General features: G+C 44.7%; 1 protein-coding gene across 5 annotated transcripts in view; it reads right to left on the bottom strand.

Moving 5' to 3' along the window:
- The window catches only part of LOC112070660 (signal-induced proliferation-associated 1-like protein 2), a 104,230-nt gene that overhangs the window by 59,922 nt on the left and 29,336 nt on the right, over window positions 1–14,972 (bottom strand). For all 5 annotated transcript variants that reach the window (XM_024138089.2, XM_024138090.2, XM_024138088.2 and 2 more), the window contains exon 2: window positions 499–2,231. In XM_024138089.2, the coding sequence (XP_023993857.1) occupies window positions 499–1,966 (1,468 nt within the window). In that variant the 5' untranslated portion in view covers window positions 1,967–2,231. The remainder of the gene's footprint in view (window positions 1–498; window positions 2,232–14,972) is intronic.

Here is a 14,972-nt window from a genome sequence, read left to right on the forward strand (position 1 = left end):
TATTTTCAACCTATGGATACTGACAAATGTAGAGGGAAAAACTCATGTGCTGCATTGCTGCGGTGACTCAAGCATGACTAGCTTCAAGAGTTGTTCACCTCAGGCAATGTCACGCACTGACATAAGGGACATCTAAGTGCCACGGAAGTCACGGTCAACTAACAAGCTAGACTTTTGCAGTATAAATTGCAAAGTAGAAAATTGCAGATTTTACATGTACCCTGCTATCTCAGGTATCATGTTGATGTCTACTCCAGTAAACTATTTCCTCATTCAATGAGCAGGTCATAGATTTTCAGCAACGCTCAAATTTAGCTACACATGGCTAGATTCTATGGCGTGTCTGCTAACGTTGTGCATTTGTATAACACTGCAAAGTACATCGTAAATTAACTTGAAAAACTGAAAAGCCCCATCTGGCTCTTTCTTGAAGTTGCTAGAGTACTTTATAGTAATGAACCCATTTAGTATTAGGTAGGTAGTCAATGCCTCTCTTACCTTTATTGTAAAAGTACTTGTGGTAGTAGTAGGCCCCCTGGTCAATGTGTTCGATTATGTAGCGCTTGTACATGTCCCTGTGGAAGGCCTGGCTCTCCCTTGACACCTCGAGCACCGACACCCCTGCATTGGTGCACCGGGTGCTGAGCGATGATTCCACAGAGTAGCCTTGTCCTCCACCCCCATAGCTAGGAGCATAGTCTCCGCTCCCATAGCTGGCACTGCTAGCTTTGCTCAGGGCCACCTTTCTCTCGCCCTCGCCACCAGTCTCGTTACGGAAGTACGGGCAGCTGAGCACCAGGGTATTGCTCTTCCCATCCCCCTCATCTGCGTCCATGCTGGCCTTGTGACCCACCTCCTCGCAGCTGCCTACGGGMGACTCACAGATGGGAATTGGCRTGGCGCTGTCTCCCAGCCCAGAAGCCGGGGCCTGGCACTGAGAGGCGGCCGATGCCCCAGTGGTAGTGTTCTTCCTGCGACCCAGGTCGGCACGGTTGGCCACCGCCTCGCTGATGTTGAAGAGGACGCTCTGCACGTCGTAGTGGGCGAAGCACTTCTGGAAGCTCAGGGGCCTTCCGAAGCGCCCTCCGTCCTCCTGGTCCAGGTACTCGCCCTCGCTCTTCACGTTCCGCAGCCTCCGGAAGATGGAGGTGTCGGCCTTCTCTGCCTTCATGCGTTGGATGAAGGACTTCTCCCGCTCACGGCTATAGAGCAGGGAGCTGTCCACATAGTCGTAGCCCGGGATGCAGACAATGTCGCCTCGCGCAATCTGGGCGGCCGTCTGTAGGCTGGGCGACAGGGTGGTGTTGAGACGCAGCAGCTCCGGGAAACTCTGTGGAGGAGGTGCGCTGGGTTGGTCCGAGCGGTCCTCCATGTGGTAGCCCCTCAGGGTGCCCACAAAGCCTTCGCTGGTGCCGGACAGACCCTGCTTGTCGAGAGATGATGTGCTCCCATACTCACGGCGCAAGGTGGCCCCAGTGTTGGGGTTGATGGTGGTGTGATCCAAGTCCTCAGCGCCGATGTCGCTAATGGTGACCTCACTGTTGCTCCTCTTGATCCCGGGGAAGCCCTTCATGGGGGAGTGGCTCAGGAGGTCGCACAGCGGATACTTGGTCTCTGGGAACTCGGTACTGTGCAACTCCTGGCTCTTTTGGAGGATGACCTCTGTGCTAAGTTTTGACGATCCCTTCTGGAAGGTCGGCACAAGGCTGTCATAGCGTGGCGGAGGCTGTGACTCCCAGCCATCCTTTCGCTGTGGCCAGTCCGACACCCTCGCCCGGACACCCATCTTGGGCATGGCTGGCGTTCCTTGCACGTTGGCGTTTGGAGGTCCCATGGGCCTCTTTAACGCTTGGAGTTTCTTGTTGAACGGGTTGTCCGACTGCATGAAATAATTGGAGCCCTTTGGTTTGCCAGCTACTCCAGCAAGATTCGCTATGTCCTCAGTCCAGAGGCTAGGCACATTCATATCCTGTGTACAGGCACCTTACAGTCCCAAATTTCATGACTGGTTTCCAATACAAGCCATTTGTTCTGGAAACTGCTACCATGTAGTATTAGACAAAACCCAAATCTGGGGTTTCACTTCGCCAGGTCCATAATCCATAGAAAAGGATTAGATTGACAGATCTGCTTGGGTCTCTGAAGGACAGTGCAGCATCGAAGGTGAAGATCCTTTCCTGGTCCACATCAAGCCAATAACAGCCACATGGTGATCCTTTGTGGATTCAGATCTTAAAGTGAGAAACATAACATGGTTAATTTCATTCAAATTATAACATCAAAATAAAAATACCTAAAATTGCATTTCACCTTCAATTTGTGCAAAGGCCTAAACATAATGAACATCAATCGCCATTTCATTGCTATTTCGGTTGAATCAAATCGGACCGAAGGCCTACAAACAATGTTCATGTACCAATACTAGAACAAAAATACATTTGTATTGCTTTGATAAGGTTTTCGGCAGCTTTTAACACATTGGGAATGGTGAGGCTGAAAGATTAAAGGCCTTTTCAAGTTCAACGGCTCATTTGCAATAATTCAGAAGTATTGCATTATTAATTATTAATTATTTCATGTCTCTAGGTGCTGTGAGCTACATGCCTGCAAATGGCCCACAATTTGAAAGAATTTGAAAGATTTATCGCAGTTATCTGATCTGTATTAACATAACATGACAAACCGTCCATGCAACAACATAGAAAAATGTCATGCATTGAGCGAACACTTCTTAAAAACTCACAATGAATGCCTTCCAGGTCTTAGAGAGGAGTAACAATGTCATATGAATCATCCTCTCTCTCTCTTAAAGTCAACTATTTATCACGCTGCCTCTGGACAGTGGAGTCATTTATCATTTTAAAGTTGAGGAGGGCAGGATTTCAGAAAACAGCCAAATTAACCAGTATGTGGTTAGCCATCTTGGAATGTGATTAACCGTGTGAACATGTGACCAACATTTCAACCTTCCTGATAAGTACTGTATGCATTTGAAAGTCATACTAATTAGAACTGTGACAACATTACTGTGGAATTGCCCTTATTAAAATGTTTAAAAAGAGTGGGGGTGTTGATGTTAAGGTAGTTAGATTATTCAGAAGATTTATTTCAAAATAGGCTACAATGTTCATGAGCGAGGAGAAATGTATATTCATACCTGATTTGAATATCCATAATTCACCATTTCCTGTCGTAAACGTAGACAGATTTAACACCAGGGGGTATATTCATAGTCTTTTATTTAACCTTTTTATAACTAGGCAAGTCAGTTAAGAACAAATTCTTATTTACAATGCTGGCCTAACAAAAGGCCTCCTGCGGGGGCGGGGATTAAAAATAAATTAGGACAAAACACACATCCCGATAGGAGAGACAACACAACACTACCTAAAGAGAGACCTATGACAACAACATAGCATGGTAGCAACACATGACAATACAGTATGGTAGCAACACAACATGGTAGCAGCACAAAACAGGGAACAAACATTATTGGGCACAGACAACAGCACAAAGGGCAAGAAGGTAGAGACAACAACACATCACGCAATGCAGCCACAACTGTCAGTAAGAGTGTCCATGATTGAGTCTTCGAATGAAGAGATTGAGATAAAACTGTCCAGTTTGAGTGTTTGTTGCGGCTCGTTCCAGTCGCCAGCTGTAGCGAACTGAAAAGACGAGCGACCCAGGGATGTGTGTGCTTTAGGGACCTTTAACAGAATGTGACTGGCAGAACAAGTGTTGTATGTGAAGGATGACGGCTGCAGTAGATATTTCAAATAGGGGGGAGTGAGGCCTAAGAGGGTTTTATAAATAAGCATCAACCACTGGGTCTTGCGACAGGTATACAGAGATGACCAGTTTACAGAGGAGTATAGAGTGCACTGATGTGTCCTATAAGGAGCATTGGTTGCAAATCTGATAGCCGAATGGTAAAGAACATCTAGCTGGTCGAGAGCACCCTTACCTGTCGATCTATAAATTACGCCTCCGTAATCTAGCATGGGTAGGATGGTCATCTGAATCAGGGTTAGTTTGGCAGCTGGGGTGAAAGAGGAGCAATTACGATAGAGGAAACCAAGTCTAGATTTAACTTTAGCCTGCAACCTTGATGTGCTGAGAGAAGGACAGTGTACCGTCTAGCCATACTCCCAAGTACCTGTATGAGGTAACTACCTCAAGCTCTAAAACCCTCAGATGAAGTAATCACACCTGTGGGGAGAGGGGCATTCTTCTTACCAAACCACATGACCTTTGTTTTGGAGTGGATCAGAACAAGGTTAAGGGCAGAGAAAGCTTGTTGGACACTAAGAAAGCGTTGTTGTAGAGCGTTTCTAACATAAAATCCAGGAAGGGGCCAGCTGAGTATCAGACCGTTTCATCTGCATATAAATGGATGAGAGCGTTCCCTACTGCCTGAACTATGTTGCTAATACAATGTCGGAAAATACCAGTCTGAATACATCCCAAATGCCCCCCTATTCACTACATAGGCCCCAATACTTTGACCAGACGGAAAAGGCCCCTACCCTTTGAGGATAAAGAGTCCTTATCCTTTCATCTGCGTCTCTTGCCTCATTGTATTGAATGGTACTGATTGGATGCTCATTTGAATTAAGGTTACCTTAAATAGTGTACAAAAATGATTTTAAAAAATAAAAAAAAGAGTATGATAACTAGAATAAAGTAACTCATCTTGGGTTTGTTGAACTTGTTATAGGATACTTTGAAAGTGCCACATCCAGTTCAACTTTATTTATTGACTAGTTTATAATCAAACAGTCTCAGCAAGAGCCAGACAGACTATTGCGCACTAATCAGTGCAAAAACACCTCTAACAGACGGCTGTTTAAAACGAGCATTAAGCATTCACAACATCAAGGTGTAAAAGTGATTTGCAATCACTACAGAGGCAGCCGTGCTATGATTGGACACGGAACACTGAGGGGGCCCAAGGCGGAGCAACCGATGCCATCCGCCCCCAATGATGCCCTATTCCATTATTAAAAACACCCGAATAAAATGAGGAAGAAATGGAATATGAGAAAAGGGTCCTCATTAAAAATGCATGGCCTTGATGTCCGACCGCTTGGGAGCAAACAGATCATGAAAGCGTGAGATGAAAACAGCTTGTGACACGTCCATTTTTCCCCTTCAGTACTCGTCATGAATCTTCTGAAAGGTTCCTGCCTTGCCATAAGAGGACAACTTTGGTTCTAAGGCTTGAGTCAGTTATTTGATCTACAAAGCCGAATCACGTGGATACGGTTTAGAACTATTTCATACTGCTTTACATATCAGTATGTATACTTCCTATTGACCAGCAAGAGTCTGACTGATGCTGCAGCAGGGTCTGACTGATGCTGGAAGTTAGGACAAGCTAAAGTATGATGCTGCACTGCATCGGCTGCACTGCATCGGACGCTTGATTCTTCAATATGTCAATGTTTGTGTTGTAATACGTCTCATATTTTTKGGGGGCACAAAAAAGTACATACAGCACTAAATTAAGCAATATGTTGTTATGGAGAGACCGACAATTGCAATACAAACAAATAGTAATTATCAAGAGTCAGATAAATTGCACAAACATTGTGTTCGGGCATCAGTCCCATTCCAGATGGTCTTTAAAATAAGACCATCTAAAAAGGGGGAGAGAAAACAAAAAAAAAAGACAAAATGCGGTCACAAATGAACAGATGACACCGTCCATCAAACGTCAGCCTGAATGTAGGCTACAGTCTCGCCACTGCTGGTTAATGACAGACCTGCTCCAGTTGGTTCCACGAACCAGCGGGGCACACCGAGCTTGGTCGTTCACCCAAACATAACGGTAATCAATGAGGGAACAGCGCAAATGCTTGGGTAGTGACATGAAAGCAACATTTGGCTGGGAGGCAGGGTAATGTTGTTTTGGTTGAAATCTATAGAATGGACACTCCCGTGTACCCTGACAGGGGAACAGTGAAGTGGATGTCAGTACTGGATATTGGATTCCGTGATTTGAGAGAGTTTGAGATTAATGGTGTGTGGCATCTAGAAATGAGCTAGGCCTAACCCGTTGCTGGCTGCAGAGGTTTGTACTTGCTATGTCTGTCTGCATGGCTCAAATCAATTTCACATACTGTTACACTGAACTATAGATTTATATGTGATCTGGAAATTGTACTTGAGCTATAATCTTATGCGATGAAGCTATTATTTCCAGCAGTACAGTTCTTCTGTGACATTTTGGAAATGCTCATGCAGTCCATTTGTCATCAGACGTCATTAACCACGGGAACGAGCTCACTGGCGCAAGTGGCGATGTCCTTTGGGAACATCGGGTACAGATTAGGAAAGGCGGACAGACGGACCTCCACTTTGAGGTATGATGAGGTGGGCGAAAACAATGACGGAGAAAGGAGGTCAGTGAGCAGTGGAAGCGCACGCTGTCCAGGTCCAAAAGCCCCAGAGACAGACGACGCCATCATTCCTTTGCTCTACTTTGACATTTTTGATGTCATCCATTGGAATGAGTTCCAATTTAGAAAGAGATGTCCCAACCAAACAATGTCACCTGTACTGTAGTCGACACCTGCCAGCCTGTATAACCTATTATTAAAGCCTCACTCCACTCCATGAATTCAGCCCTCATGTTAAATAAAAGGTAAACCACCCAGAATAAATATAGAAGTTATTTGATTGGCTGTTTTGGCCCTGCTGGACAAAAATGGTTCAATGTGAGCTTTATCTTTACCATTAAAAATGATTCAAGAAAGTAAAACATACTGTATGTATTTTTCTTTTTTTTGGGGGGGGGGGGGGTGAAGCCTTCGAATCAACGCGCTCATGTGTCTCCAGCGGCTGATTGGGACCGTATCCAAACCAGGGGGCAAGAATACAATGGCGTCAAGCCCGCTTCCAACACCGTACATGGGTGTATCCCTTTAACTGGTGTATCCCTTTAACYCACCCTGGTACTCGCATAACCCTCACACATCAATAAGACAGAGCTAAGCTAGCGGGTTCCCCATCCATCTTCCCACTGCCTGTCTGCTTTGCCTTGTTAGGTGCACTAAGCACCCAGGCATTCAGGCCCCTGGAAGAACTACGAGATACACCCAGACGCAAGCCCTAATGCCTTCTGTGTCAGGGGGAGTTTCTCCAGGATTTATTCCAAGCGGAGGCAGGGTGGGGTGAGGGGGGGGTACAGATGGGGATCAGTTCACATACACATTCCAGTGCGGTCCTCCAATATGCACTCCACCACGACATGCATGTGTACGTTTGATTTTGACTCCCGAAGAAGAGGCAAAGTAGTATGCGTTTAGTTTAAAATGACTACTCCCTCAAGAAGGCAGGTTGGTTGGGGGGGTGGGAGAGGTTGGTCGTCCGTCGAGAACATGGTTTAGTTGTGGGGCTGTAGCTAGTGAAGAGGGGCGGTGGCAGTAGGTGGGCCCAATGAAGGTATGGAGCAAGGCCGAAAATAAACAAATAAGACAGTAAATGCGGAACATCAAGGAAGTGAACGTAAACACAGATGGCTCTGCAGGGGCTAAATGAAAAACGGACCCCTGGGAAGGTTCTGGGGGGGAAATAGTGCATCTGGACGTTAACATTGGTTTTGTTATTGTTGTGGATATTTTCTCTTCTGGTCGGTCTTTCTCTTTACTATATAAAACAGACCACAGGGAATACTACAAAGCAGGATCAATGAGCTTGCCAACTAACTTGCCTAAAAACTTTGAAATGGACATAGTCGAATCGAGTCAACAACCAAAAACACTAAAGTTAGTAGATTTCTTAATTAATTAAGTTTAGATTTCTTACATCAAATTGATTTCTGGTTGTTTTTCAAAGTTAGCTGGCTAACTCATTGATCCTGCTTTGTAGTATACCCCTCAGCACCCACCCTGGGCTACTTCAAAAGGTTGGGCCAAGGGCTATTTACATATCACAGTAGCAGAGTAAATATACCTTTACCCCAATAGCAAAACTGGGCAAAGCTGGTTGAAATTATGTAATTTCAGGTTGTACATTTATTGGCTTCTCACAGTGGTTGCTCTTCCATATCCTAATGTACATGGTTCAGCTATTCATGTTGGAGTATAAAGTACTGTATCATTACTTAGTCAATGCGAGGGGCTGCCAATAAAAGCTCTCGTTGACTTTTGTTGAAAGTGGGATGGCTATGCTCTGGCTCTGCTGACTGGCCCAGTTGACTTGAATCAGCTGTTCAAATAAATCAAGGCCAGAACTCACCAGAAGCCCTTTTCACCCTGCGACCTAACCCCCGCCCAACACAACCCTCCACAGCTGAGCTCCAGGCAAGCTGCCAGGTGGAACCAAGATAAGGGGGTTTGTTTGCATCGATAAAGCACTGATGACATCTCTCAACAAGTTATGGGAACTGTATGTCGGGCTATTGTTTGATTAGCAGCATGGTTCTCCAGGCTCGATCGCTTAAGAGCCCACGCAAGGAGCTCCCAGCTGAGATGGAACTGCTGGACGAGGACAGTGTTGACTTTTGTTTGTTTCTCTTAGGGGGTCTGACATTTTGTTCAACTCCCCCATCTGGACTTCTCATGCTGGGAAACCCTCCCACGTTCTTCTCCTTATTTCCCTTAACAGGAAGCATTGGAATTCAGGGGGCAATTAAGGGCGTTAAGGCTCAGTTATTCTAATTTCTAACTTTTAAAGTAATGCATACCATGTGCCTTGCAGCATGCAACAATGCCACTCTTTTAGAGGCTAAGGACCAGACGGGGATGTGACTGTGTTGTTACCAAACAACTTGGAACGAGTTTCATAACTATAGCACAAGGATRGGATGCCCAAGACCCAAAACCTTTCATCTGCAGACTGTTGCTGTGTCTACCTATAAAGGCTCAAATCATGCGCCATGCATTTCCTGTTTCGTTTTTAAACTTCAGCACACTAAACCCAAAACTTAGTCCTGGGGGGGGGGGCACTATGTAAGCAGCAGACTCTTCAAGTTTTTTGCAATTCGTTGAAATAAAAAAACTACAAAATCACCTGAAAAGGCAGCATCAATCCTTTGAGAGCATCATTTTTAAAAGGTGAGCTTGAAGACAAGACCAGCATATAGGGCAGTCTCTCAGAACCAGGTTGGGAGGGAAAAAGCCCTGTTTGTGAAGGGGACATGGTCTGGAACGAGACTGTTTGAGGAAATGGACTACAGGTGAGCCTGAAGATACAAATTAAAGGCTCGCAGGTTGGTCAGGAATTGTTTGGAAAGGACAGGTGCTCGAGATAAGACGGTTTACTGTGTCACTGCATCTTACCACTCGTCTTAAAAACAAAAGCGAGGAAAACAGTAGTAGGACATAAAAATAAAAAAATCCACTAAACAGTACAGCTGCTACACAAATATGAACTTTACAGCAGTCACAGGCCTGTGGACAAATGTGTCTGCGTGGTGGTAACTGTTCGCTGCGTAACAAGAAACACAAAAGAAATGGGTCAGCCCTCGGTTGATGACATCAGTTGGGTTGCCACTCATAACACGGCTGGTTTTGGGCTCGTCACTTGCTGCTGGTGCAGACACTTTGCTCCTGGGCACATAGGAGGGTGTGCACAAAACATACAAGAACAAGCCCTGTGCACGCACACAGCCTGGGTGTTCCCTTTCATTTCTATATTGATTTTATACTAAAAAGGGCAGTGCTATCTCCAATGACAATGGCAGCAGACAGAGGGGGAGAGCGAAACGAGAAGACACGGACAGGCTGTTTTTTTTTGCAAGCCTATTTACTGCCAGGATTTTCCCAGAGAGATATTTGAGGAAAGCCGCCTGTTGCATTGTCTGTTGACATAAAATTAACCCCATTGGGTGGGAACGAGGAGGAATCATTCATGCTAGAATGCTAATGAAAAACAGGAGAAAGAGAGGCGGCAACTGAAGTCTCCTACGAAGATGAAAAAGGAGAAGAAAAGGAGAAAAAACAGAGCAGCAGGTAGCTTGGGTGCGTTCCTGTCGCTCTGCTTTGCCTGAATGAAGTCAAGTCAGTCATCCCATATCGGCCTATAGCCAGGCCTAGTTGTCAAACAACAACACCTTTAAGTAGAAGTACATCCACCCACCCCCAAAATAGTCAACCATCTGGTGACTGAGAGGGAGCTCTGAACAGAGAGCTAGCGAGACTCCCCTCACACCCTACTGTGAGAGGGAGGGCATGTGTAGCTAGCTACCCCCAGTGTGTGTCCTCCCTGAACAAATGCCGACACCCCCCCCCCCCCCCTCCCCGAAACTCTCAACCCCACAACTCCTGTCCCCAATGTTCCTTTGGCAAAGGGATCACCTCATTTCCATAACCACACAAGCTGTCTCTTATACACATCTAGATGTGTATAAGAGACAGGTCCTGCTGCATCCTCTCTCAACTGACACCCTTTCGCGATCAGACGACACACACAATGGAGTGAGGCGGGGGAAAACACCTTCCCAGTTGGCAAGAGAAGCCAGACTTGGCAACTGTGTAGCTACAGTAGGAGAGGGGCAGACTTAGTAGTTCTACTGATTCAAGAGGAATTTTCACAAGAGTACAAGGTTCGTTTTGTCACGGGAAAAATGGCAGTTGGAAGCAATTAGTTCGACAGATGAGTTGTTACAGTTAAGACGGATGCATAGGAAAACCTGAAAGTTGACATTTCCGAAACATGTACATTTGTTCTGAACACGGTGATTTCTTTGACACTCCATATGGAAATGAGCCCCCCCCCCCCCCCCCCCCACCCCCGGACAAAAGGGGGGGGGGGGGGGGGGGGGGTGATGAGATTGCAAGTGTAGGGGGAGGATATGACCTTAGCACTTAACAGTCTCACACACACACACACACACACTTCGCATTGGTCAAACATTGTTTGGAGGCATGCAAACAACCTGAGACACTAATAGTAGACAACACAGCTGCCATCCTACCCAAACATATAGAATTTCATGTACTGCTCTATTATTTACCTGCATTAAATTGAGGTTTAAGAGTCTATAAAACAATCTTTTACATTTTAAACTTTGGTGAAGAGGTAGTGACACCATGTCAAACGCAATTAACTAAATGTAATTCGGCTTTTTCCTGTCTTTTTCAACCAAAATCGGGTCGCCTTTTTAATGATTCATTCACATTATGAATAATGCCACAGGCTCTTCTCCTATTACCTCCACTGGTAAAGATTTGACCCGCAATTAGGGCAGCTGCTTGTCTGTTTTTTTCTTCTTCCATAGTGAATATATAGTACATGAGAGAGACTGACAAGAGGAAAAAAAAAAAAAAATGAAATGTAGTGAATGCCTGATTGCAGCTCGTGTAGCTTCGCCCCAACTGATAATCCTCTATCCTCCTTTTGACAACGTCTCCAACTGCCGAACTGATTGGGAGGCATTAGCATGTGTATAGAGAAAATGGACACCGTGACATTCAGCTTATCGGGACGGCAGATACAACCTGATTGTGTCGCCCACAATAACCCCGGTCCACGGCGCAACCCCCCAATTTCTGAGGGACTGAAAGAGTCTTTAGAGGGGGAACAGCAGGATTGAAGAAGGGCCTTTCAATTTATTCTGAGGAGGGGGACAAAATAAAAGAACTGCTCCCCTTTAAATTCCTGAGGTTTTAAAAGAAAGACGCAAAAGGAGGCAAAGGGATCTGGTGCTTTCAGAGCTTCAAATAGGACCTTCTATGGGCCATATGCTGTGGCTGCATAGTTTTGACTTCCTGTGGATTGCAGCGAAATAATAGGACAAAGGTATGGAGGGAGAGAGAATTTTCATAGAGATCACAAGCGGAGGTCGCGATTTTGGCCGGTGTGTATGTGTATACGTGTGTGTGTGTGTCTGTACATGCATGCGTGTCTGCACTAAATTCACCTCCCCACTCCCTTTCACTTGGGAGCGTGTTTGGGAAGCGTTACCAAGTCTGACAAGAGATCATCTGGGATCAACCAAAGTCTAAGAGAAACATCCTCAACAAGAGCATGATGCTTCTGCTTAATCCTCAAGTACACCGCCACCAGTGCCTCTATTTAGACAGACTAGAGAGATCGGTCTCTAAGTCAATAAGTAACACTTCTTCATCTGTTTTACACTGGTCTTAACTGTATAAACATCTTACATTACAGGGCTTGATTCTGAGCACACAGAATCAAGCCCTGTAATGTAAGATGTTTATACAGTTAAGACCAGTGTAAAACAGATGAAGAAGTGTTACTTATTGACTTAAAGACCGATCTCTCTAGTCTGAAAACATCTGTCTGGTGCAACCTAAAACAGGCAAAAAGAGAAATATCGTTCAGCTTGTTTAGACTCTAGGGGGGGGGGGGGGGAGCTGTAAATAATGCTAATTTAATCATTCTTCTACATACTTAAAATGCAGTGGTATGTTTTACAGCGGTAAATATGAAAATAAAAAAGTGAAAACACCCCCACCTCTCAGTCATGGTTTAAACCGTTTGTATGTGGTGGCGCTGTCCATTCAGTAGTGCTGAATTTCGGCCACAGCTGAGCTCCTTTACGCATAGGGTTTGCTTTGTACTTCCTCATTTTCACCATTTGTTTGCCACGCGTCCTTAAAAAAGCTGTTGATTTACCATTGTTGGCTTTTGTCAGTCAGCTGTTTAGTGCTCATTGCTTTGATTCAGGTGCATGCGGGTACTGGTGTTCTCCGTGCCTAAAAGTATTCGATTTTCTATAAATATTTGTTTTCTTTCCTTTATCAGCTGATGGTTGACACTATCACTAGACAACTAGCCTACAGCTGGACACCAATGCGCATTCAATCCATCCAACAAGTATACGTTCATGACAGTAGGCATATAATTAACTTCCGGTTAGAAGCATTCGATTTCGCAACGGCATAGGCCTACGTTATTTTGGATTTGTGCCCGTGAGAACTGTTTTCCCGGTGAAACATAATAACATGTTACGCAGGCACAGCTACACATACAGGACATTTTCCCAGATATCTACGATCGATGATTCAAACAGGGTTTAAGGTCAATTGTTAAATGCTTAAAAAGGACACGTAACGCCGTCATGAATGTAATGAACTGTAAGGAAAGGCAGTGTTACGTCACACGATCTGTAAAGACTCCAAGCATTAACACATTAAGCACAATTTATTTTTAACCAGTACACATTCGCTACCGGTAGGCCTATTAGAAGTTGATGGTAATACACATTGTAGACTGGTATTATAAGTTGACTGCGTGTGTTAGGGTGTTCATCACGTTTCCCCCAGGACAGTTTCAGACGCATTTTAGGTGTCGCGACTTTTCAGGCTACAAAAAAAGGTACATTTGTCAGCAAGATGCATCAGTTAATGTAGGCCTAATCAATGGCAAATCGATGAATGTTACAGATGTCCATTTCCATTCATAAATTGGTGCGAGTACACATGCAGTTGTGTATACTGGAATTATTTTAGAGTACACATGCACCCTAGTTTTTTTTTATTGACTTGGACAATGATGAAAATACCATGACTGGTAATTCATGTTGACTGTTTAAATGATGTGTTTATTATTAGGCCCATAAAAAAAAATGGTGCAAGCGAACTCAATACAGACCAGCCCTCACCTTCCCTAATGTCACAGTGTATTTCGCACTCTGCTTCGGAGTCACACATGCAATATTAAAACGAGCGTCATTGTTACTTAGCGTTTCAGAGTGCACCAAATGCCACGCAAGATCTCACGCAACGTTAATGGTTTAAGCCTACGGGAAAAAAGTCAGTGAAAGCCAGTCCCAGTGGTTACAATTTCAGGATTACTCTGTCAGTCTTTTGCTCAATCACGCAACAGCAGATTCGTAAAAGCTTTTAGAAGGCTTGTCTCTTCAAAACATATTTAGGTGTCTAACCCTCAACCACTCTCCTTAGTCGTAAAATGTGTGGTTCCCATTATACTAATCCACATTTGACACAAACACGAATCACCGGCGGTTGTTCTCCGCACCCCATTGAAAACTTTCCAACAGACAAATCTGTATTTTTTTTAAATAGATCTTTGTGGGTGAGGGATGAGTGTGTGTAAATGGACTGTGTGTGTGCTGTCTCTTATACACATCTAGATGTGTATAAGAGACAGCCCCATAATGACAAAGCCAAAACAGGTAAAAAAAAAAAAATGAAATGTAGTGAATGCCTGATTGCAGCTCGTGTAGCTTCGCCCCAACTGATAATCCTCTATCCTCCTTTTGACAACGTCTCCAACTGCCGAACTGATTGGGAGGCATTAGCATGTGTATAGAGAAAATGGACACCGTGACATTCAGCTTATCGGGACGGCAGATACAACCTGATTGTGTCGCCCACAATAACCCCGGTCCACGGCGCAACCCCCCAATTTCTGAGGGACTGAAAGAGTCTTTAGAGGGGGAACAGCAGGATTGAAGAAGGGCCTTTCAATTTATTCTGAGGAGGGGGACAAAATAAAAGAACTGCTCCCCTTTAAATTCCTGAGGTTTTAAAAGAAAGACGCAAAAGGAGGCAAAGGGATCTGGTGCTTTCAGAGCTTCAAATAGGACCTTCTATGGGCCATATGCTGTGGCTGCATAGTTTTGACTTCCTGTGGATTGCAGCGAAATAATAGGACAAAGGTATGGAGGGAGAGAGAATTTTCATAGAGATCACAAGCGGAGGTCGCGATTTTGGCCGGTGTGTATGTGTATACGTGTGTGTGTGTCAGTCCTTTTGCTCAATCACGCAACAGCAGATTCGTAAAAGCTTTTAGAAGGCTTGTCTCTTCAAAACATATTTAGGTGTCTAACCCTCAACCACTCTCCTTAGTCGTAAAATGTGTGGTTCCCATTATACTAATCCACATTTGACACAAACACGAATCACCGGCGGTTGTTCTCCGCACCCATTGAAAACTTTCCAACAGACAAATCTGTATTTTTTTAAATAGATCTTTGTGGGTGAGGGATGAGTGTGTGTAAATGGACTGTGTGTGTGTTGTGTGTGTGTGGGGGG

Source organism: Salvelinus sp. IW2-2015, unplaced genomic scaffold (genome assembly GCF_002910315.2).
Source record: "Salvelinus sp. IW2-2015 unplaced genomic scaffold, ASM291031v2 Un_scaffold1384, whole genome shotgun sequence".
Lineage (NCBI taxonomy): Eukaryota > Metazoa > Chordata > Actinopteri > Salmoniformes > Salmonidae > Salvelinus > Salvelinus sp. IW2-2015.